General features: G+C 37.0%; 1 protein-coding gene across 2 annotated transcripts in view; it reads left to right on the forward strand.

Moving 5' to 3' along the window:
• Positions 1 to 25272, forward strand: part of CMPK1 (cytidine/uridine monophosphate kinase 1) — a 38958-nt gene that overhangs the window by 4000 nt on the left and 9686 nt on the right. For both annotated transcript variants that reach the window (XM_036348037.1, XM_036348036.1), the window contains exons 2-5: positions 20290 to 20436; positions 22107 to 22259; positions 23518 to 23594; positions 23845 to 23941. In XM_036348037.1, the coding sequence (XP_036203930.1) occupies positions 20290 to 20436; positions 22107 to 22259; positions 23518 to 23594; positions 23845 to 23941 (474 nt within the window). The remainder of the gene's footprint in view (positions 1 to 20289; positions 20437 to 22106; positions 22260 to 23517; positions 23595 to 23844; positions 23942 to 25272) is intronic.

The following is a 25272-nucleotide window of genomic DNA, read 5'->3' on the forward strand; positions in this document are numbered from 1 at the left end:
AGGTAGAGTAAGAGATAGGTTTTTGTTTGTTTGTTTTGCTTTGTATTAAGGAAGTTTGAATTATCTCTGATATAGTCCACAGAATTCTTGACTCTTCTGAAGCACCACCTTTTCATTAAAAGTGGTTGTAACAGGACTTTTTTGTTAAGAACTTGGAGGAATGACTATATTCAGATATTACTATCCTTACTTTTGAAAGCTTCCTCATTCTTTTTGCCTTTCTATTTTAAGTTACCAAAGTTACATACTAGTTGGGAAAGTTAATCTTCTCTAATTTGAAATCACTAAGAAATAAAAATGCAGCCCTAGCTTGTTTGGCTCAGTGGACAAGGTGTTGGCCTGTGGACTGAAGGGTCCCAGGTTCGATTCCAGTCAAGGGCACATGCCCAGGTTTCAGGCTTGATTCCCAGTAGGGGGTGTGCAGGAGGCAGCTGACCAATGATTCTCTCTCATCATTGATGTTTCTATCTCTCTCTCCCTTTCCCTTCCTTTTTGAAATCAATAAAAATATATATATATATTTAAATGGCAAATACAGTGAAACCTGGTTTTTTTTCTTTTTAAAAAATATTTTTATTGATTTCAGAAAGTAAGGGAGAGGGAGAGAGAGATAGGAAGATCAATGATGAGAATCATTGATCATTGGTCTTCTGCACTCCCCCTACTGGGTATCGAGCCGAAACCCGGGCATGTGCCCTCACAGGGAATCGAACTTTGACCTCCTGGCTCATAGGTTGATGCTCAACCATTAAGCCACACTGGCCAGGGCTGGAGGTTTCATTTCTGAGAAAAGCGTAACATAGGCTAAAGCTATAAAATTGCTATTGGAGAAAAAAAGGAAGTGCGATTGACCCAGAAATACTTCCTGAATGCAAACTGTGTTGTATCTGTGTGCAGGGATATATAAGTTTCTAGGCGAGGGGTTCTCAATTTAGAGTGGAAATAGACACACACAATGTAATTTCATGAGAAAAGATATGAAAGATTTTTGCAAATATTAAACAGTAAATTGTTTTAAAACTTTTTATCTTTTAGTTTTGCCTCCCTAACTAGAGTATGATGTCTTTAAGACTGGGAACCCTGTCTGTTCTGTCCTTTGCTCCTTCTACTGGTGTTTGAAATGCCTATTCATCCTTCACATCTTAGCTTAATACAGAGACTCCCAAAGGCTAAAGATTTCCTTAGCATCTCAGTAAATATTTTCACAACCATGCTAGGCCAAAAGAAATACTGTATCTAATAATTCTATTTATTAAATTAGATCCAAACAATCCTATATAATAAAAGGGTAATATGCAAATTAACCCTAACAGCAGAACGACTGGGAATGACTGGTCACTATGACACACACTGACCACTAGGGGGCAGACGCTCAATGCAGGAGCTGCCCTCTGGTGGTCACTGCGCTCCCACAGGGGGAGCTCTGCTCAGCCGCAAGCCAGGCTGCCAGCTGCCAGCACAGTGATGGTGGCAGGAGCCTCTCCTACCTCCTCAGCAGTGCTAAGGATGTCCAACTGCAGCTTAGGCTTGCTCCCCACTGGCAAGTGGACATCCCCTGAAGGCTCCTGGGCTGCCAGAGGATGTCTGACTGCCAGCTTAGGCCCGATCCCCCGGGGAGCGGGCCTAAGCCAGCAGGTGGATATCCCCCGAGGGGTCCCAGACTGCGAGAGGGCACAGGCCAGGCTGAGGGACCCTCCCGAGTGTACAAATTTTTGTGCACTGGGCCTCTAGTCCTATATAATAAAAGCCTAGGTGGCATCACGCCCTCGCGCGATGCCCTCGTGTGATGACGTTACGAGATGGCCGCCACAAGATGGCCGGCAGGGGAGGGCAGCTGTGGGCGATCAGGTTGGCAGGGGAGGGCAGTTGGGGGCAAACAGGCCAGCAGGGAAGGCAATTGGGGACGATTGGGCGGCAGGGGAGGGCAGTTGGGAGCAACCAGGCCTACAGGAGAGGGCAGTTAGGGGCAACTAGGCTGGCAGGGGAGGGCTGTTGTGGGGGACCAGGCTTGCAGGGGAGGGAAGTTAGGGGAAACCAGGCTAGCAGGGTAGAGTAGTTGGGGGGTGATCGGGCCGGTAGGGGAGGGCAGTTGGGGGCAATCAGCCCGGCAGGGGAGCAGTTAGGCATCAATCAGGCTGGCAGGCAGAAGTAGGGGCAATCAGGCAGGCAGGCAGGTGAGCGGTTAGGAGCCAGCAGTCCTGGATTGTGAGAGGGATCCCAGATTGGAGAGGGTGCAGGCCGGGCTGAGGGACATCCCCCCCCCCCCCCGCATGAATTTCATGCACCAGGCCTCTAGTACTTAATAAATATTTTCTAACAATTTAGTAGCTGTTTGAAGAAATAATACATATTATTTAAAACAAAAAGTGGCAATTTTCTTTCCACAATTACTTACTAATGGGATGTAAATGCCTGTTGGGCACTGTAGTTTCTCATACCTTGGAATCAGATTGGACACTTCCATCCTCATTTCCTTTTCCATGTGGTGCTAGTTTTTATCACAGCAACTGTCCACCAAAAAATCAGCATCACAGAGATGTGTCTTCAAAAAGAACGTGCCATGATCTAACATTGAAATTGAACTACCCTGAGCTTCTAGTTCACATGCTATCTAACAGACATCAAATATTACTATTTCCCTTAGAAATTTAAACCCAGGGCACTCTTGTGAATTTGCTGCTGTACTCCAGGCACTTTGGCATATAGCTCAGGAACCATGAGCAAAAGTTTCCTCTGAAACTGGCCCTCACACGTTTAGACAAGGTCAGATTTCTCTACTATATGCTCTCAGAGCACTTCATCACATCTATCCATTTGTAATTCTGTTGTCCTTTATAGTATTTACCATTTTTTTTGTTTTGTTTTTATCTTTTTCTTAAAGTCTTATTTTATTGTTTAAACTATTGCATGTAGTATTACATATGTCTCCTTTTTCCCCTATTGACCTCCCTCAGCCAACCGCCGCCACCCCCAGCACATGCCCTCACCCCCCTAGTGTCTGTGTCCATTGGTTATGCTTATATGCATGCATACAAGTCCTTTGTTTGATCTCTTACCCCCATCTACCACCTTTCCACTGAAGTTTGACAGTCTGTTTGATGCTTATTTGTCTCTGTATCTATTTTTGTTCATCAGTTTATAATGTTCATTATATTCCACAAATGAGTGAGATTATGTGATATTTATCTTTCAGTATTTACCAGTTTTTTATTTTGTTGTTCTTTATAACATTTATCAGTTTGCAGTTCACCCTTTATTTTTATAATTATTTGTCTCTCTGTGATATTGTAATTTATAAGAAAAATATATATTTGGTGATTTAGATGACCAAAATTTGTTTCTGATATATACAGTCATACACCACATAATGGCACTCAGTCAACAACAGACCACATATGTGTTGGCGGTCTCATAATATTATTTATTAGGAGTCAAATAATTCCTATTGCCTGGTGATACAGCCATTCTGTTTGTGGTGATGCTGGTCTAAACAAAGCTGGGCTGCCAGTCGTATAAAAGTATAGCACATACTGTTTTTACTGTTATTTTAGAGTCTATTCTTTCTACTTATATTAAAAAAGTTTGCTGTGTGAGCAGCAGCCTCCCACATCTCATGTTTACAGCATGTCTTGGTTATGTTATTTTCTCCTGTGCTTTATTTAATCTCATGTTTTGCAAATTTAGTGTAGTCCAAATGTACAGTGTTTATAAACTCTGCAGTAGTGTACAGTAATGTCCTAGGCCTTCACATTCACTCACCGACTCACCCAGAGCAAGTTCTAATGTTTTAATGATTGTCTTTCTGAATTGAAACTAAGAGTATTTCAGAGAAGTTGCTCTAGTAGTAGGACTTTTTGACCAAGGTAGAAAGGGTGGAGACGGGAGAACTATCTTATTCTTTGTGTCATGTTGGCCTGATCACACTAACTTTTGTTAACCTTAAAAGCTAATACTTTTAGCCCAGTTGCCATATGAAAATGTATTTGCTGTATCATTTCAGTTACTTTAACCTGACAAATCAAGAACATTTTTACAGACTGAACATGTGATAAGAGCATTTAGAACCTAATAAAGAACAGGTGTAACTGGCTATATTTATTTTTGTTTGCTGACAGTGTTGCCTGGTTAACGAAACTAACAAAACATCATATTGGTAAAGGAAAAAACATCTGCTCTTAACTATCATTCTCAGAAACTTTCACTTTGAGGGACTGGGTTCCAGGAAATGATATGTTCCATGCCTGGTTTCCATCGCTCTTCTCCAGAAGACCCATAAGTTGGTTCCATTCATCATTAGGCTATATTGTGTTCTCTATCAACAAGCAATTAAATATGCCTAACTTGAGGCACAGAAAAGACTGCTTCCCTGCCCTGTTTGGAACTTCCATAATGTATTAGTCATTGATGTTTGCCATTGGAAAGTATTGTATTTAACTTATCTATAGGACTTACCTTTATGATTTAGGGTTAGGTAGATAATAACATGAATTTCTATTGTGTCTACTGGGTGTAGAGAGACAGCCCAGATGATGTTTTGATTATGTAATTAGGTTTTAAATGGTGGAAAAACCTTATTTGCTACTTAATTAATGATTATTGGGTGAGACAAGTGGAAAGTGGAAATGGTATCAGAAGTGGAGAATGGCAAAAATAAAGCAAATGAAGCAAGGATGGTTGTAATCTGGCTGAATGGTGGGTCGAATATGCTTGGCTCTTTGTGTATGGATAAAGTTCCTGATCACATCTCCATCCTAGGATACAACAAAATGACCAAGTCCATCAGCTTTGAGTCTCCTTTTTAATTTCCACCAGCAGATTCTGTATTCAAAGGTATTAATAGTAGCTTGAGGGAAAAAGACTGCCTCCATATCTGTCACCTAGGAATTACCTCAGGGACCCACTGTGGAGGAGTAGAGTCACTAAGTCAGGAGACTTAGTTTCAAGTGCCAGTTTTCTCTGCTCTAACTGGCAAGTCAGCTTATCTCAATTTCCCTCTTTGTAAAATAAGGGGTGTGGAAGTAGGTGGTCTTGTCAGCCCTAAAACAGATCTGTATCCTAGATGTCAGTGTTATATGCCATACAATCCAATGTAGGCTCACTCGAGGCAAATTATCCAATCATTATGAATATGTATCTTCTTTGCCATTCTGTGTTATATGAATGAGAGCAACAAGGAATTGTAGTTATAAATTCCTGCTATATTTCATGTTTTCATAGAACTTCAGAATGGTAACAAAGAATGTGTAAAGGCGGGAGAAGAAATAAGTTTTTTGAAATAGAACAATTGTGTATGTATGTGGTTTTTCATTAAAAAGATTTAAGAAATGGGATATTAGGGCCAATTTTCTTACAATATAGCATAGTATTAAAAAGAATGTAGACTTTGAAGTCAGATGTTTGTTTGAATCTTAGTCCACCACCTGTGATTATACTGCTTAACTTCTGATTCTGTATCTTCATTTGTAAAGTGATGATAATAATGCTAACTTCACTGGGTTGTTATAAAGATGAAATGAGATCATGCTTCTACAGTATTTAGCACAGAACGTGGCACTCAGTAAGTATGTTCATGGTAACATTTATTTATTTATTTTTAGAAAAGATCTATAGGAAAGAATTGGAAGAGTAATTTGGAAAAGTAGTTTTGAGGAGCATTCTATTCCCATTGTTTACTACAGCATAAAAAAATGATTACTCACTAAACAGTTTACAGATTTTTAAAAATCTGGTATGACATTTTCTATTGTATTGAATGTGAAAGATTTTTCTACTTAGAGAAAATGTTTGTAGTTAACATTTAAGAATTCTAGAAAGGACAAGTGGATTTAAGGAGAAGTTTATAGTATAAATGCTAATTATATTTAAAATGGGTTATTAGATGCCAAATGACTTAATGATCAGAAAGTGTTATAGCTAATACGTATATATACCTTAATTGTCCTATTATTAAAGATGTGTATACTTTTTATTTTGCTTCATTTTTTACTATATAAGTGGTACACATACATTATAGAAAAATTAGAAGAGTATAAAAACTACTAGTAATTTTGTCATCCAGAGAAAACCACCAATAATCAGAATTTTGGGGTATAGTCTTCCAAACATTTTTTTTTAAATTAGGCTCATACTCTCCGAAAACCTGCTTTTCACTTATAAAGTTGTAAACGTATTACATGTTAATAAATGTTTTACCATATAATCCATATAACAATATCATAATCTATAGATTAGGTACATTATTTAATTCTCTACTTTGGAGATTTTGTTGTTTCTGATTTTTCAGAAATTGTGTTCTGTGTTGTTTTTGTTTTTTGTTTTAAATAACTTGAGCCTGGCCAGTGTTGCTCAGTGGTTGAGTGTGGGCCTATGATTTCCAGTTAGGGCACATGGCCGGGTTGCGGACTGGATCCCCAGTGTGGGATGTGCAGAAGGCAGCCGATCAATGATTCTCTCTAATCATTGATGTTGCTATCTCTTTCTCCCTCTCCTTTTCTCTCTAAAATAAAAAAATGTATATATTTTAAAAAATAACTTTGAGGCGTTGGCTCGGTAGTTCAGTTAGTTATAGCATCGTCCGGATATGCCAAGGTTGCTGGTTCCATTCCTGGTCAGGACACATACAAGAATTAACCAATGAATGCATAAATAAGTGAAACAACAAATCAGTGTTTCTCTTTTTCTCTCCCTCTCCTTCACTCTCTCCCTTCCTCTCTCTCTCTAAAAGTCAATAAGTAAATTTTAAAAAATGAATGAAATATAGCAATTCACAAAAGATACAGTTCACCCATTTCAAGTATGATTTAATGATTTATTATATTACATTATTAATTGTTAAAAAATTGTGGCAAAATAAAACATGGAATTGCCATATTAACCATTCTAAATATACAATTCAGTGACATTAATTGCATTTATAACGTTATGCAACTACCACTATTTCTAAAACTTTTCACCAACCCAGACAGAAACTCTATACCATTAAGTAATAACTTCCAATTCCTCTCTTCCTCCAGCCCCTAGTAATCTCTAATCTACTTTCTGCTTCTATGATTTTGCCTATTTCCAATACTTCATATAAGTGGAATCAAACAGTATTTGTCCTTTTGTATCTGGCTTATTTCACTTGGTATAATGCTTTCAAGGTTCATCCATGTTAGCATGTATGGGAACTTCATTCCTTTTATGGCTGAGCAATGTTTCATTGTATGTTTGTGTCACATTTTGCTTATCCACTCATCTGTTATTGGGCATGGGCTACTACAACTTTTGGCTATTGTGAATAATGTTACAATGAATGTTGGCATACAAGTGTCTGTTTGAGGCCCTGTTTTCAATTCTTTTGGGTATATAGCTAGGAGTAGAATTGCTGGGTCATATGATAATTCTGTTTAACTTGTTGAGGAACCACCAAACTGTTTTTCACAGTAGCTGAACCACTTTACATTTCTACCCGCAGTGTGCAAAGAGGGTTCCATTTTCTCCACATCCTCACCAACATTTCCATTTGTTTGTTTAATTCTAACCATCTTACTATTGCGAAGTGGTATCTCATTGTGGCTTTGATTTGCATTTCCCTAATGATGTGAGCATCTTTCATTTACTTGTTGGCTATTTGTATAACTGCTTTGGAGAAATGTCTATTCATGTCCTTGAGCCATTTAAAATTTTTGTTTGTCTTTTTGTTTTTGACTTATTGAAGTTCTTTATATATTCTGGATATTAAGCCCATATCAGGTATATAATGTGCAGAAGTTTCATTTTTAACCTTTTGAGGAACTGCCTGACTTCCAAAGTAGCCCCACCATCTTACATTCCCACCTGCAAGATGGGTGGGTTCCAGTTTCTTTAAGTACTGGCCAACACTTATCTGTTCTTTGTTGTTACTTTTAAGAAGCATTCTGGTGGGTGTGAAGTGGTATCTTATTATGGTTTTGATTTGCATTTCCCTGATGACTAATGATGTTGAGCAACTTTCCTATACTTACTAATCATTCGTATATCTTCTTTGGAGAAATGTCTAATTGGATCCTTTGTCCTTGCACCCCCCCCCCCCCCGACCCTGAATATTGTATTTTAAAAGTTGTCTTTGCCCATTTTTTATTGAGTTATTTATATTTTTATTATTGTTGTAAAATTGTTTATATAATTTAGCTAGAAGTCCCTTATTCAGATATGATTTACAAATATTTTCTCCCATCTTTTAATTTTCTTGGTAGTGTCCTTGAGAGCACTGAAGTTTTAAATTTTGATAAGGCCTTACATCTTGTGTATTAATTAGGACATAGTATACTTTTAGCCTGTGCCAAATCAGCGCCAAAGGAATCCCCAGTTTGGGGTGTGGTGAAAAAGCTCAAATCAGTGCAGACAGCTCAATTGTGATACAGCACAAATGTGAGAACAGCGAGGCTGTGAAACAGCTCATAGTATTACAGCATAATTATGAAGCAGAACAGCTGAGGGACCAGTACTGCTGTGAGACAGCCCTGGGGCCTGCCCCCTTTCTAGTTAGATTGCTCTGTTCTGCTCTGTCAGACATATTTGGGGAAACACAATCTTCTGTCTTTGGTGGAAAGGAAAAGTAGCTTTCCCAGCCAGAGGGGAGCTGATTGGTATGTCCTCATGCAAATGAGGACTCAAATCCTCCCAGTTTGATTGGTTGGTGAAGATGCTCAGATGGCAGAAACAGTGCAGGAAGGCAATTCAGTTGGAGGAGCGCAGAAGGAGGTGGGTGGCTTAGTGCAGGCTTCTCCCTGAAGTAGGGTTTGTGTAGAAATGACTGCAAGACTCTGGTTTTTGGTGTGTTTTTTTGTTTTTTAACCCAGTTAGACATCAGGAGCCCTTCATAGTAGGTATCTTCATTCTCAGGGTCCACACTTTCTATTGCCTATGGTGCAGAGATCAAAAGACTGATAAGTGAGTCCACAACTACAAAAGAGGTTTGTAAGTGTCTATGTTATACCTGGGACTAAGAGCTGGGACTGGAAAGAGAAGGGATAGTGGTAGATGGAAAGGAAGAGTGTAAAAGGTTCTTATTACTTCCTTGACTGATTCCAGAGCAAATTGGATTTAAGTTAAATCAGACTAGTGGGGTGGGAGAAGTTGCCTATTTTGCAGAATGGTATCCAGCATTTTTCCTGTTGTATAGTTATGGCAGAGAAAATTTTTTCCCATATAATTTTCCCATAAACTTAGCACTTTTTAGGACATTTTCCTTACATGAAAGATAGGCTCTAATCAAGAATCAGGAGTCCCTTATAGTATTCTGCTCTACATTATATAGATGGGTGCAGTTATCTATGGTCAACATTAAATCCCAGGTTGGGCTAAGATTTGATGCCATCAAAAATGTATCTTCTTAGAAATTAAGCAAAATGCATTCATAAATGTCTTCAGCCCCTTTCTCCCAGACATGATGTGCCAAACTCAATAGCCAGGTCTTTTAATATCTGTGAAAATAGTTGCAAAGTTGAAGTGTGTACTCTGCTTTCTAGCTTCTGGGTAGACTTCATTTACTAAGCCAGTCAGTTCTTTCAAGAGTGCATCCATTTAGGTATAGATCTGCAGCTCACTGGACAGCATGTTCCCGCTGGAGAACTCGTCCATGCGGTAGTGGCACCAGGTGTTGGTGGTGAAGACACGCAGCAGCAGCAATGGGCATGTCTTCTCCCCATCCATAGGCCTCTCCAGCTCCTTCTTAATTTTCTCTTGGGTGACACATGCGACTTCTAATATGTACTACCTTTTAAAGCCAAATAATGATTTTGCTCACACTTCTGTTAGCACAGGTTGGTAGACTATAAATGAAAATATTCTTTGTTGTCTAGCAAGAGTAATTTTCTCTAAAATGTTAATTGAGAGAGGTTGCTTGACACAATAAAGTTCTGAAAGTGCTCCAAGGGTTTATTCTGGAGACCAGAAGTAGTGTGGATATATTGTCTTAGCCATGGAAGTGTCATTTCCAGAACATCTTGCTTATAATTTCGAACTCTACTGTCTGGAGTAGGGCTTCATTGAAATATGTTTTCTTTTAAATCTTTGCTGCTGTGCCTTTTAGATCCTCTCAACAGTGTGTCTCTAAATTTCCATCTGTTTCTAGGCTATAAAACTGGACTGTTTTCTATCTCCTATAACTGTTGACTTTATGCCCATGCAGTATGTTTTTGTGTTGCTATGTTATACTTTTGTTTCTCCTTTGTTTAAAGAATGGATCACTTTTCAGAGAAATTTTTATACAAACATTTAAATTGATTTTTGCTGCTATTCTCTGCAGTTACTTTGTTTTAGATTTTAAATAAGTTTTTGATTGTACAGGTACTGTTTCTCTTTTTTCTTGAAATTAGATGATGCTTTTTAAAAATCCGCATCCGAAAATGTTTTTATTGATTAAAAAAAATTTTTTTTTAGAGAGAGAGGGGGGATAGAGAGAAACATCAATTGGTTGCCTCCCGTATGCACCCGACCAGGGATCGAACCTGCAACCTTTTGATGCATGGTACAATGCTCCAACCAACTGAGCTACCTGACCAAGGGCGATGATGCTGATTATATAGGAATTTTTTATCCTTAATGTGAGGCTACTTTGAATTTTATTCTGCTTTTCTCTTTGGATTTGATATTAATTTAAATCTTTATTGCTATGTAGAATAGGATTTTTTAAAAAATTAGGTATAATTGACTTGAATAGGATCTTTTAAAAGTATATTTTCTAATTAGTCATTCTTAGTTGTGAAAGCTATTGATCTGTTTGTTTATAAGAAGATAGAAAGCAAGGTGAATTCTTGTTCTCATAAGGTTTTTAATGTACTCAAATACATTTGTGATGCCAATTTTTGGAACCTCTGTGTTTGAGACTATTTACATAATGAATTGGATCTTTATATAGCATACTCTTATTTATTCTATGGTTATTCTTTGACATTACTCTTTTCTTGTATATGTTTCACTTGCTATTGAGCCACTTAAGTGGTTCTGTTCCTTTATTGGTATGTAATTTGTAGTTTAGCCACTGGTTATTTTGGACTTTGCTCTAGGACAGTGATGGAGAACCTATGACACGCGTGTCAGAGGTAACATGTGAACTCATTTTTTTGGTTGATTTTTCTTTGTTAAATGGCATTTAAATATATAAAATAAATATCAAAAATATAACTCTGTTTTACTATGGTTGCAAATATCAAAAAATTTCTATATGTGACACGGCACCAGAGTTAAGTTAGGGTTTTTCAAAATGCTGACACGCTGAGCTCAAAAGGTTCGCCATCACTGCTCTAGGACTAACCTGTATAAGTTTGACTCCTCCCTGACCTTTCTGAGTACTCTCACATTAGGTCTTGAATCTGTTAGCACAGAACACATTTTTAGGAGTATGTTCTTCAGGAGATGCTTCTAGTTCTAACAGCTAATGATGATATTTACTATATAGTGTAGATATTATTTCTGGTAGTGTAGATATTTTTATTTTACAAATAAGAAACTGAGATCTAAGAAAGGTTAAGTAAATTTCCCAGTGTCACACTGGGTTGTGACAAAATGTAGTTATAAAACTTTATCTCTTAACTTCTAGTTCAGTGTTACAAGTATACCAGAGGCCCGGATTCATGCACCGGTGGGTCCCTCGGCCTGGCCTGTGGGGACTGGACCGAAACCAGCTCTCTGACATCTCCCGAGGGGTCCCGGATTGTGAGAGGGCACAGGCCAGGCCAAGGGACCCCACAGGTGAGCCTCTAGTATGCATATAAAATCTTTGGTTAATCTTTTCCCACCTTCCTCCTTCCCCCCTTACCTCTGAGATTCATCACTCTTACATGTTTCCATGCCACTGTGGTTTCTGCTCCTGCATTGCGCATCTGCCCCCTGGTGGTCAGTGCATGTCATAGCTACCAGTCAGCCAGTCGGACGGTTGCTTAGGCTTTTATATATATAGAAGATGACTTTATGCGAGGTTATGTTCTTGTGATCCTTGCTGAATTCTGTGTGTTTCTCTAAAAGCATTCCTGCATTCGTTTGGTAACTTGGGCGATGCTCAAATATCATGTTTTCACATATTATTGAATTCAGATTTTGGTGTTCTTAGCACATTTTTCTCAAGTGCTGATTTGTAATCCAAATAAATTCTAGTTCTCAAAGAGAACCTGAGCTATTAAAATGTTGTGGTTATTTTGTGATGAGGCTCTTTACAAATTACATTCTCAAGTAGTTATTTCTCTTAGGGTGATTTCTTTTGGTATTCCCTGGGTAAATGATACTCTCATTTTAATGTTATTTACCTTTTTAAAATAAGAATAAATGTACAGTAGGGCCTACTTAGTGTTTAAAAAAACCTCTTTTTCATAAGGTGAAAGCTCAAAGACTAGGGCTACAGCTGAGTGGTTTGATGTATGTCCTTCCAGTGTTCTCACAGTAACTAAATTAACTGAATTCCCAGCTCTTACACCACCTACAATATTTGGGTTGTAGTGATATGAGTGTATAGCTTGTAGGCTCTGCAGTGACTTTAAGTAAAAATTGATCATTTCTATCCCCTTCTGCTATAGGGAATGTAGTTCGATTAGGAAGGGCTGAGATAAATTAAAAGAAATAAAAATACTGGAAATGACCAACTGGAATGAAATTGGGAATGTGACCATTTCAATTCATAGTTGATTTTGGGGCCTTTTGGTATATACATCAGATACCAAATATCCTCAATTATCTGAGAAGCCTTCTGCAAAATGTTAGAGAGCTATCCAGGTCTACACAAATGAGGAAACAGCCTGTTTGGTGGCTTCTAATTCATCCTTCATTTAAGTTTTATTTATTGTTCTATCTTCTTGCCACTGTCTCTGCAGAATCAACTTCTTCCTAGGAAGACAGTGCTGGTCAAGACTGAATTCCTTAGCAAAAGTTATGCATATGTGAAGAATTGCCTCAATTAATAATAGGGTTCAAGTCACTTTATATATGCAAATCCTAAGCATCTTTTGAGAATATAACCTTTTACCTTCCCTGAAACAACACATTGCTTGGCATCTGGTAGACAATAAATATTTATGGATTTAAAATAAGTTCCAAGTATTGCCTGAATTAAGGTTTTCTTATATGAAAAGCAAAACTTTGAGGAAAATGAAATAGTGCTGTAATCATCTGTAGTTGAATTGATTTATATCCTTCCTCATTTCTCCTTTACAGGATGTAAGCTTTTAAAATATCACTCTTTAATTAGAGGAAGAAGTATGCTTCATGTTAATCTGGAGTCTGTCTATTAAATCACCCTATTAAGCTTTTTGCTTAAGAAAAGATTTAGCTGGGTTTAAAACTTCCATAGTTTATATTAATATGTAGATTTGCAATTAAATAGGTATGGTCAAATGCAGTGCACACATTTGAAAATACAATGAGGGCAGACTAAAAATGAGATTGAAAATCTGCTAGCAATTTAAGTCAAATATTACACTTAAGTTTTTTTCCCACTGGATAGCCTTTTTTTTTTTTTTTTTTTTTTTTAATGTTAGCCTTTCTCTAATGGTGATTATATGAAAAACCTCTTTCTAACCCTCTAAACAATTGATCAGTTTTAAGTACTATCTGTGTACACTTGCAGTCAAAGAAAAGTTCCCTAAGACTGGCAGATACTGTTCCAAGAAAGTCCTTACCAGACATTTCAGCTAGTGTACCCAGTAATTGGAAAAAGTTCTATTGGAAATGCCTTTGAAATAATGAGAGCCCTACACAAATTGTTGCTGGGTTGCTATAGGCTCTAAAGTTACTGTTTGCAACAAGTACCAGACTGGTGAGTCTGGATGGCTATGAATAGTACCTGCAGCATTTCCAGGTGTTCTTCTAAAAGTGCTTTGTTGATAGTACATAACCACAATTTAGATTTTAAGGTTCACCAATCTTATAGGGAATGCAAAGTAAACGTAGTCTTAAATGCTTCATAAACGTATCAACTATTTACAGGACATCCAATAATTGTAACTAAATCAGTTGTTTTACTTATTTTTAAAATTTATATGTAAAAAATTTTATTGAATTTATAAGGTGATGTTGGTTAATAAAATTACATTGGTTTGTGTTGTACAACTCTATAGTACATTGTCTGTATACTAGAGGCCTGGTGCATGAAATTTGTGCACGGATACGGTCCCTAGGCCTGGCCTGCGATCAGGGCCATCTTCCCTGGCTGCTGGCAGCCGGCCTCACCCCCCCGCCACCACCCACCGCCAGTTCCTTGTTCGCCATCAGGTGATCAAAGCCTGCCAGCTGAGGGGGGGAGGGACCAAGAGGTTGGCCATTTCTGTCCCCTGCTGCCCCCCCCCCCCCCCCATTCTCTGTTCACCATCGGGCGATCGGAGCCTGCTGGCTGGGGGCAGCTCCTGTGTCTGCCCCTTGGTGGTCAATGCACGTCATAGTGACCAGTCGTTCCACCCACCGTTTGGTCAATTTGCATATTACCCTTTTATTATATAGGATTGTATTGTATGTTCACCACGCCAAGTCAAGTTTCCTTTCATCACCATTTATCCCCCCTTTACCCTCTTCTACTTCCCACCAACCCCCTTTTTCCCTGGTAATCACCATATTGTTGACTGTGTCTGTGAGTTTCTTTTCTTTGCTTAATCCCTTCATGTTTTTCACCCAGCCCCTCAAATCCTCTCCCGTCTGACAACTGTCAGTCTGTTCTCTGTATCCATGAGACTGTTTTCCATTTTGTTCATTAGATTCTACATATAAGTGAAATCATATGGTAATTGTCTTTCTCTGACTGGCTTAATTCACTTAGCATAATACCCTTTAGGTCCATCCATGCTGTTGCAAAAGGTAAGATTTCCTTCTTTACGGCTGAGTCATATTCCACTGTGTAATCTATCACAGCTTTTTTTATCCACTCATCTACTGATGGGCACTTGGGCTGCTTCTAAATCTTGGCTATTGTATATAACACTGACATGAAAACAGGGGTGCATATATTCTTTCAAACTACTGTTTCGGGGTTTTTTTTTCAGATATATTCCCAGAAGTGGAATTACTAGGTGATAAGGCAGTTTCATTTTTAACTTTTTGAGGTAACTCCATACTGCTTTCCACAGTGGCTGCATCAGTCTGCATTACCACCAACAATGTACGAGGGTTCCCTTTTCTCCATCCTCAACAACACTTGTTTGTTGATTTATTGATGATAGCCATTCTGACAGGTATGAGCTGATATCTCATTGTGGTTTTAATTTGCATCTCTGTAATGATTAGTGACATTGAGCATCTTTGTATGTCTACTGATCATCTGTATGTCCTCTTTGGAGAAATGTCTATTCAGGGTCCTTCACCCATTTTTAAATTGGATTGTTTGTTTTTTTGGTGTTGAGTTTTATAAGTTCTTTATACATTTTGGATATTAACCCCTTATCAGATTGTCATTGGCGAATATGTTCTCCCTTTCAGTGGGTTGTCTTTTTTTTTTTTTTTAATCCTCACCCAAGGATATTTTTCCATTGATTTTTAGAGAGAGTGGAAGAGAAAGGAAAGACAGAGAGAAATATCGATGTGAGAGAAACACATCGATTGATTGCTGCCCCCATGCGCTCGACCAGGGCCCCAGCGGGGGAGGAGTCTGCAAGGATTCTTGGACCGAAATCAAACCTGGTACCCTTCAGTCCACAGGTCAACACTCTATCCACTGAGCCAAACCAGCTAGAGCTTTTGTGGTTCCATGTAAATTTTTTGTTCTAGTTCTGTGAAATAGCCATTAAATGTAACTTCATAGGAATTGCATTGAATCTATAGATTGCTTTGCGTAGAATGGACATTTTAATGATATTACTTCTTCCTATCACACAGTACATGCTTCCACTTAGTTGTATCTTCTTCAGTTTCCTTCTTCAGTGTCTTACAATTTTCTAAGTATAGGCCTTTTATATCCTTGGTTAAACTTATTCCTGGCTATTTTTTTTAATGCAGTTGTAAATGGGCTTGTTTTCTTAGTTTCCCTTTCTGATAGTTCATTATTGGTTTATAAAAATGCAACTGATTTTTCTGGATATTTATTTTGTAATCTGAATTCATTTATCAGTTCTAGTAGTTTTTTCACATCTTTAGGTTTCTCTATATACAATATCATGCCATATATAAATATTGACAGTTTTTCTTCTTTCTTTCTGGTTTGTTTAAAAATATATTTGTATCTAATATATATTTCCTCTATGTAGTGCAAGGCTCAGTAGCAGTCCAGTGGATCTCTTCTTGCCTCCAAGGACTTGCCATTTACCTTGAACTCTTTATTTGTTGTTGTTTATTTTTGTTCACATAGAACCACATTAGCTAAATTTAGAAAGAAGGAAAGACAGGGTTAGAGTTAGTTAGGGTTTAGGGCTAGGAAGTGAGAGAAATTGATCAAGATGATTTGAGGTTTGATATCATTATTATCAACATTTGCCTAGTTGTAGTAATATAGAATGTCTGTTTGTCTTATTGAGAACATAGGGATTTTTTTTCTCCCTCGAAATGTTAGTCTGTGATTCATAAAAGTTGAGTTGTTTTTTAACTTCTTAAAGAAGAAAATGAAAGTAAAACATAAAGACAGTTACTCTAAATGAATTGTTTATACATTTGTCACTAGAAAACTATTTTTAGTTGAATAGTAGTTTATGTCATGGTAGTTATTGTAGTTTATAGTATTTATAACTTGCTGTGGTTTTGAATGTTGCTCTTAAGACTGTATTTAGTGACCACTAGGTTTTCATTACTCGGAAATTTCAGAGAATGTAAAAATGTTTTGGTTAAGCCTAGGAAATACCCATTCTTGCTTCCTTTAAAATTGGCATCAGTGATTACTTAATGAAAGCAGAATACTTTGAAAACACGCTCTTTAAAGTATAGCTGTGACCGTCAAACCTTAGAGGGAAGGTAGGGTGGGGGTAAGGGGGAGAGATCAACCAAAGGACTTGTATGCATGCATATAAGCCTAAACAATGGACACAGACAACAGGGGCATGAGGGCATGAGTGGGGGGGATGGGGAGGTAATGGGGGGATAAGGACACATATGTAATAAATACCTTAATCAATAAAGAAATTTTAAAAAAATGTCATCCCACTGGAAAAAAAGGTATAGCTATTACTAAAATACTATAATAACTAATATGTAAGTAATAGCTGCTTTTTTTGTTATAGAAACTCTGTGGTAAGAGGAAAACTGCAAAATCCTTAAGAAAAATAGAGTATAAAAAAATCACTAATAAATGGAAGATTTTTAAACAGTGGAATGTGGATGAGAAATAGAAAGACACATGTAGGTTTAACATGGTTATATTTATTTAAATTCCTTGTTTCCTAGGACTTTGCAGATTAGGTTGTTTTCTCTCTTTTGACAGACTAATTTTTTTTTTTAATTCCATTTGTATACCTCTACAGTTTGTAGCTGGTTTCTCTTTTAAAAATGGTATGCAAAACCCATTTTAATGCAACATAAAGCTTACAGATTTGAGTTCTGCAATGTCAGGAAACAAACAGTGTATGTACTAATTTCTAAATCACTAGCTGGGCTTCTAAATGTTCGTGTTTTTCATATAGCAGAGGCAGTCCATAAAGAGCAATTGTATTGCTGGTGTTTCACTGAACATTTGCGTTGTTTAGTACTGTTTGTCTCCGCATTATTCAACATTACCATGTGCTGTAATCTCTAGACCAGCTGAGAGCAACCAGTAAGCATAGACTTCCAAGCAGGAGCCAAAGTAAGCAGTGGGGAATGAAGCTGCTCTAAAATTTTGTTGACAGTATATGCAAAATACCTTTTGAAAATTGTACATAATAAATGGGAAAGTATGTCACACTTCATTTTTTATAAAGTCCTTTCTACACCCATCTTTCAAAAGTTTGCTTATACTTGGTGAACAAAGTAGGCATTTAAAATGGTGTGGTGTGGAAATAATTTTAAAATAACAGTTTAAATAATTAAACACTTTCATATTTCATTTTTCTGTAAATGTTAGAAATTTTTTAAAAGCCTATTACAACAACTAAATACACGTTTGGTCATTTCTTCTAATGGAAGGAGCTATATGACTAAGAGACATGAACTATACTATGGTTGTTTATTCTGACCAAACTTTATGCCAAATTTTAGTCAGCAAATAAACTATTTAGTATTTGCTGTCTACCTAACTGTTAACTTACTTTAATAAGCAAGGACAAGTTTGCCAACAATTTTTGGAAATAGAAAAGGGGTAAAGAACATGGCTCCTGCAATCCAAAAAAAAAGAAAAAGAAGAAAAACTCACCATAGCCTGGGTAATTGAAAGAGTTCGTTTTGGTAAAATGTGCAATTGAAATACTACTTTGAAAGGAGGGTGGGAGTATGGGCTGCCTCAGATATTAATGTTGAAATGAAAGATGAGATTTAAGCCCAGCCAAGGTGGCTTAGTGGCTGAGCATTGACCTATGAATCAGTTCACAGTTCGATCCCCGTCAGGACACATACCCGTTGTGGGTTCGATCTCCTGTGTGGGGCATGCAGGAGGCAGGTGATCAATGATTCTCTCTCATCATTGATGTTTCTATCTCTTTCTCCCCCTCTTCCTTCCTATCTGAAATCAATAAAAATATATTTAAAAAAGATAAGATTTAAGTTATCAACTATTTATTGTTCACTTATTATGGATAAGATAAAACCCACTTAGGGAGTCTTAAGAATTTAGGATGATATGATTGTTGTAACTGAACATTGAATGTAGTTCTGAGTGTCATCATATTTGGGAGTAAAAATATTTTAAAAATAGATTTTACGGTTCTTTTGATTTAATCAGAGGGAATGTGCAAGTTCAGTAGAGAAAGCTTTTCAGTATTATTTCTTAGATCTATATTGTTTTCTCATTCTGACCTTGGGGAAATGGCAGAACAACACCATAGCATTGTATATGACTTAGCTCAACTACCCTATAATGTGACCTATGACCTAATACATTATTTGTAAGTCCTTAATAATAATGATAATCACAGTCATGAAACTATACTTACTGACCTTTCATAAGATACTCATATCTATCATCTCACTTAAACACCTTGATTAGTGTTTCTATCAAAACCATTACACTGACTATATATACACATATTATAACATAAAAATTTATATATATGTACATATATATACATATATATATGTGTGTGTATGTATATATACATATATATATATATATAATTGATGGCTTTTATCCCCTACTATGTGTTAGGCTCTCTGGTATGCGATTTCCATATATTATCTCATTTACTCATTCCACTAACATATAAAATAGGTAACTGTATTTCCCTATTAATGAGACCTCACTAGAGATGTAGGAAATGGACATTTGAGAGTAGTTAGCTGGCTCGTTGGTCTAGGGGTATGATTCTCGGTTTGGGTCCGAGAGTAGTAAGGAAGATGCTGGTCTAGGTGGAGAGACAGTGATACTCTAAGATGCTTTTTGATGTGACCAGAGTGGCCAGGAAAGCTGATTTTGTGTAGGACTTATACTGTTTACTGAGAAAGGGAATAAAACAGAAAAATGGAGATTGTGTAAATGCTGATGAGTTCACTTTAGACATGTTGAGCTTAAGGAAGGGAAGCAGATTTTATTGAATGTGGGTTTTAAACAATGGAATTTGTTTTTCATATAGCAGAGGCAATCCATAAAGAGCAATTATATTGTTGGTGTGTCACTGAACATTTGCATTGCTATATAAAAAACACAGCCAAGATTTTTGTTTTTTGCCTTGAATCTTATGGATACTTGTTAGGCATTTTTTTGAAGGTTAATAACATTTCAACATTGATTGTTGATAGTGTTTGTGAAGAAATATAATGAGGTGTTAATGTCTTGAGTAATTAGATAAATTTTGGGAGGATTTCATGGTTTGTGACCTTTATAGCTACCATGCCCTATGTAGGTAAAATAAATAAATGTATATGTCTAAAATGTGTTTTTATTAATTTCAAAGAGAGGAAGGGAGAGGGAGAGAGAGATAGAAACATCAATGAGAAGAGTCATCATTTTGCTGCAATCCAGGCATGTTCCTGACTGGGAATTGAACTGTGACCTCCTGGTTCATGGGTTGATGTTCAACCACTACTCCGCACTGGCTGAGTGGTAAAGTATATTTTTAAGCAAACTGAGAGATCGCATGAAATCTCTCTTAAAATATTAAATTATTTAATATACAAGCCAAACTTCTTTTTTGTAAGAAAAGAAATAGAGTATAGAAATTAAAACGAAGGGAAAAAAACAGTAGTTCCATTAGGTTGAATGTATTCTGATTTTTTTTCCCTATGTGTTGTTTCTTTCAGAAATATGGCTATACACACCTTTCTGCAGGAGAACTTCTTCGTGATGAAAGGAAAAACCCAGATTCACAGTATGGTGAACTCATTGAAAAGTACATTAAAGATGGAAAGATTGTGCCAGTTGAGATAACCATCAGTTTGTTAAAGAGGGTAAGGAATGTGAATGCCAACCAATTTAAATAAGCAAGGAAATGATAAGTTAAATCTGCCTTTTCTTTGAGTAATGAAAATATTTGAACTTTGTTGTTGAACTTTGTTGTTGTTAATCCTCACCTGAGAATATTTTTCCCCATTTACTTTTAGAGAGAGTGGAAGGGAGGGAGGAAGGGAGAAGAGAGAGAAACATCACTGTGAGAGAGACACATAGATTGACTGCCTCCCACATGTGCCCTTCTTGGGTAAAGCTTCTGAATGTCCCAGATAGTTAGTGCTTGCTTCTTTGTTTTATCATAGCATCCTTTTATACCTCATCATAGAACTTAGCACATTTAATTACATTTTATGATCGACTGGACTTTGAGCTCCCCAGGGGCCATGACCTTGCTTTTCATGTTCCCTGATAGTTGGCCTCAAATGTGTGTTGAGTGAGTAGAATATGGATGTACCTCTTCTCATATCTTCCACTACCATAATTGGGGTAGAAATGCTATAATACAAGTACAAAAGAATTGTGTGGAAGTGTTGTGAATATTGGAGTAGCTAGATGTTGGGATAAAGCCAACACTCAGATAAAGGAATCAGGGGTCTTGACAGTGTAAGCACTTATGGGACTAGATATTGGTTTGCTTTGGAAAAGAGGCTCCTCGGGAGTTTGACCAAATCATGCATCTGAGCTTATTAGCCCGTGGGGATTAGTAGTGGTAAGGATTTGGAGATCAGAGATCTGCATCTCCCATTCACATATCCACATTCTCCTACCTAAATTCAGACTTTGGAAGAGGATGGTGAGGTGTTCTGCTGTCTCTCTGAATGTATTGTTTTCTTTGCTACCTGTGTTTCGGGGTAGCCAGTGACATTTAGGTTTAATTAGCTGCAGTTTAAAAAGAGAGAGATTATTAACTCCTATACTAATCATTAATTCTAGCAGTCTCTTTATATTTTCCCAAGTATTTTTGCAATTGGACTTGAATTATTGCAGAGAATCTGAGTGCCTTTAGATGCAGCATACTTCTCACCACAGCAAGATGATTTGGGAAGGGGAGGAGGAGGGCTGGCTTGGGTCTCTAGTGGCCGAAGCAAAGATATTGATTAATACTTATATTTCTCTTTATGCTGTGAATGTGTATGTGAAAGTAATACATGCTTACTGTGGAACATTTGGAAACTGCCCACAAATTGTATGTGAATGTGCATAAAATGGGGGAAGGATACATACCCATAATTCCACTAGTTGGAGGCAGCCATGTTACTGGTAATACTAATTGGATCATTTTCTTTTAAAAAATATATTTCTATTGATTTTTCTAGAGAGAAAGGAAGTGAGACGGAGAAAGAAGGAGAGAGAGAGAGAGGGAGAGAGATTGATTCATGTGAGAGGGAAACATCAGTTGGCTGCCTCCTGCACATCCCCATACTGAGGATCGAGCCTGCAACCTGGGCATGTGCCCTGACCTGGAATCAGCCCAGCGACCTTCTGGTGCATGGCATGACCAGATGAGCCACACTAGCCAGGGCAGATCATTTTCTTTAAGTCTTTTTTTTGTCCATGCATCCTTCATGCTTTACTTCTGATTTAAGGAATAATAAAAGAAACACCAATATATCCACTACCCTCCTTAAGAAATTATTAATGTAGTATTGACCCTAAATCTTCCTTTTAGGAAATGGATCAGATAATGGCTGCCAATGCTCAGAAGAATAAATTCTTGATTGATGGGTTTCCAAGAAATGAAGACAACCTTCAAGGTTGGAATAAGACCATGGATGGGAAGGCAGATGTATCTTTCGTCCTGTTTTTTGATTGTGATAATGAGGTAATGAACATCTTCATCTGCCCACATGGGCTTTAAACAACTTGATTCATTGATTAAAGAAATGCAGTCACTCTTTACTTATATTCCATTTTATATTGGCAGCAATATTTTTTTGAATTGGAACATTGAATGGACAGAATAGCACTGTCTTGCTCTTGGAGTGTTAAACACTTTTTGGCATCAGCAATCTTGTGGACCTAAACTTTGCTTTATTTTGAAAATAATAAGAATTTTCTTTGCTTTGTTTTTAAGTAAAACTTGACTTGTATAATAATGTTAGGTAATGAAGCTGCCCTGTTACTTCTGAGGTATGCACTATTAGAGAGTGTATCTTGCCTTTGGATGGTTGTTTATTGGAAAATAAGCACATATTTCTGGGAATTTGGGAAAACTTTCTATTTTAAGGCAACAGTTAAGATAGCCTGATTTGTGTTCATAGTGTAAAATGATCTTGAAAAAAAGCAGGAAAGCGTTCTTTTTCTTTCTGGCACTTCCAATAGCATACTTAGACATACCTTTGACTAACTGAGTTAATTTCTTGGACTCATTTAATTAAAAGGCCTTTCACACCTGTAAACTTCATTAAATTATTGTCAACAGCCTGAAAGAATAAGAATCTGAAGTTCTGCTTTAAAGGAAGTTGACTGGTTGAATTGCAAATGTGCCTCTGGTGGAGGGACTTGCTGAAGCCTTTGAGTTGTTTTAAAATGTAACTCTCTTCTTCCAACCCCCAAAAATATGTTTTCACTTATTCTTCAAAGTTAACTTTAGAATGTTACCACAGCTTTATAACTAAGGAATGTTTGTTTATTCATGATTAACAAGGGGTACTTTATTCAAATGCAAATATGTTGATTCTTCAATATTTGGATATTTATGGAATTACTGAAAAGTAAGCAAAAATAGAACAAAGTCAAAGGCATGTAATTCATACCTAATAAGTTAATAATGTATCCTAGATGGACCCATACACACATAGATCTTCTTTTTATTGCGGTTTGAAAAAAAATACACAGGAAAAACTGAGTCATGAATGAATTCGTATTATGCTCTGTACTTACTTAATCTAGTTTATATAAATTGAACCACATGTTTAAATTTAAAAGGACTTTACATGTTGATTAATGAATTAGATACATTCAGTTTAATGCAGGTTTTTTTTTAACTCTTCAAACTTTATTCTCTTTTCAGGTTAAAAGATTGACAAATTCATATCTTTCTTTTTTTATAATAACTTTGTATTTATTTTTCTTTTTAGATCTGTATTGAACGATGTCTTGAGAGGGGAAAGAGTAGTGGTAGGAGTGATGACAACAGAGAGAGCTTGGAAAAGAGGTACTTTGCAGTTTTTATACAATAAGCCACCTCAGTCTCAGTTTGGAACTTGAATAGCAGGTTAAATACTTGCCTCATTTTGGTCCAGAAAAAGATAATGTCATGCTTAACTATGTGAATTGGCTTATCTAAGAAGATGCTAAGGGAGTCAGTTGGGTCAAATCCAGTGTTCTCTGAGCTATCCTATAACATGGAGGAGTACGGATGAATACTTAGAACCTTGCAATATTTGCCTTTTTTTTTTTTCCAGAATTCAAACCTATCTTCAGTCAACAAAGCCAGTTATTGACTTATATGAAGAAATGGGAAAAGTCAAGAAAATAGATGCTTCTAAATCTGTTGATGAAGTGAGTATCCCTATCCTCCCTTAAAAAGAAAAAAGTCAAGTAAAAATGTGATGGAGGGCATAGGCAGAAGAAAAAAAATAGTATGACAGAACAGTTTGCTTTTCAAGACACTGGAGATTAAATGAAAAATTAGGCTTTTTCTCCTTTTTGAATAGAGTCTAAAATGGGTTTTACAACTTCAGACTTGTCTTCATAGAAGTGGGTGGTTTATTAATTCCAAACCTCATTTCTCAAACACTGGAAAATTGGCATTTGAGACTATGCTTTGGACCATGAGCATTAAAAAAAAATTCATAATATGAATTGCAGGTTATCTAGCTCAGGAGCCCGAGGCTGCCTTCATTTCTTCTGGCACAGAGCACAGAGCTCCAGGGGGCAGCAGGAGTGGGGGAAAGAGGGGATAAATGTTAATGGCCAGAGATTTGAGTTGGGGTGGTAAATGCACAATGCAGTGTACAGATGATGTGTTGTAGAATTGTGCACCTAAACCTGTATAATTTTGATAACCCATGTCACCCCAATAAATTCAATGAAAAGGAAAATAAAAATAAAAACACGTAGCTCCAGAGGTGCACGATGTCTGTGGCTCAGCACTGCTCTCTTCCTTCATAAGTCAGCTGTCTTCTCTCAACTGTGGTTCAAAAGCCCTCAGTGCCCAGCAGCTATTTCTAGTGCTTTTTAATTCACCCAGTCATCCCCTGATTTCCTGAATCTTCTTCCTCTGGACCTTCCTTTGTTATTGTATAGTCATTTTTGCTTTTTTTTTTTTTTTATCTATTGCCACTTTGTATAGTGGTGAGGTAATATATCAGAAAACTTTAGTGTTTTAGAATCAGAACTAGGAAGATAAGCCACTTCCATTTTATCAGTTTTTGGTAGCCGATTAAGAAGTTTTATTTATTCCTAAAATTGAATGCAACATGTTCATAATTTTATATGTATTTTTAAAATATATTTTTATTGATTTCAGAGAGAGGAAGGGCAGGGGAGAGAGAGAGAGACATCAATGATGAGAGAGAATCATCAACCAGCTGCCTCCTGCACACCCCACACTGGGGATCGAGCCCGCAACCCAGGCACATGCCCTGACCGGGAATCGAACCCAGGACCCTTCAGTCTGCAGGCTGATGCTCTATCCACTGAGCCAAACTGGCCAGGGCTTATATGTATTATTTATGATATTATATTACTGTCAAAAGTAAAATAAATAAAACTAAGAAATCATAATGTGTTTTTTAATTATCTACTTTGGAAATTAACATAAAATCGATACACTTCTAAGCCACATGGTATTTTAACAATATCTGCTTTTAAAATTAGTGTCTTTTTCC

The sequence above is a fragment of the Myotis myotis genome, unplaced genomic scaffold, assembly GCF_014108235.1.
Source record: "Myotis myotis isolate mMyoMyo1 unplaced genomic scaffold, mMyoMyo1.p scaffold_m19_p_2, whole genome shotgun sequence".
Classification (NCBI taxonomy): Eukaryota; Metazoa; Chordata; class Mammalia; order Chiroptera; family Vespertilionidae; genus Myotis; species Myotis myotis.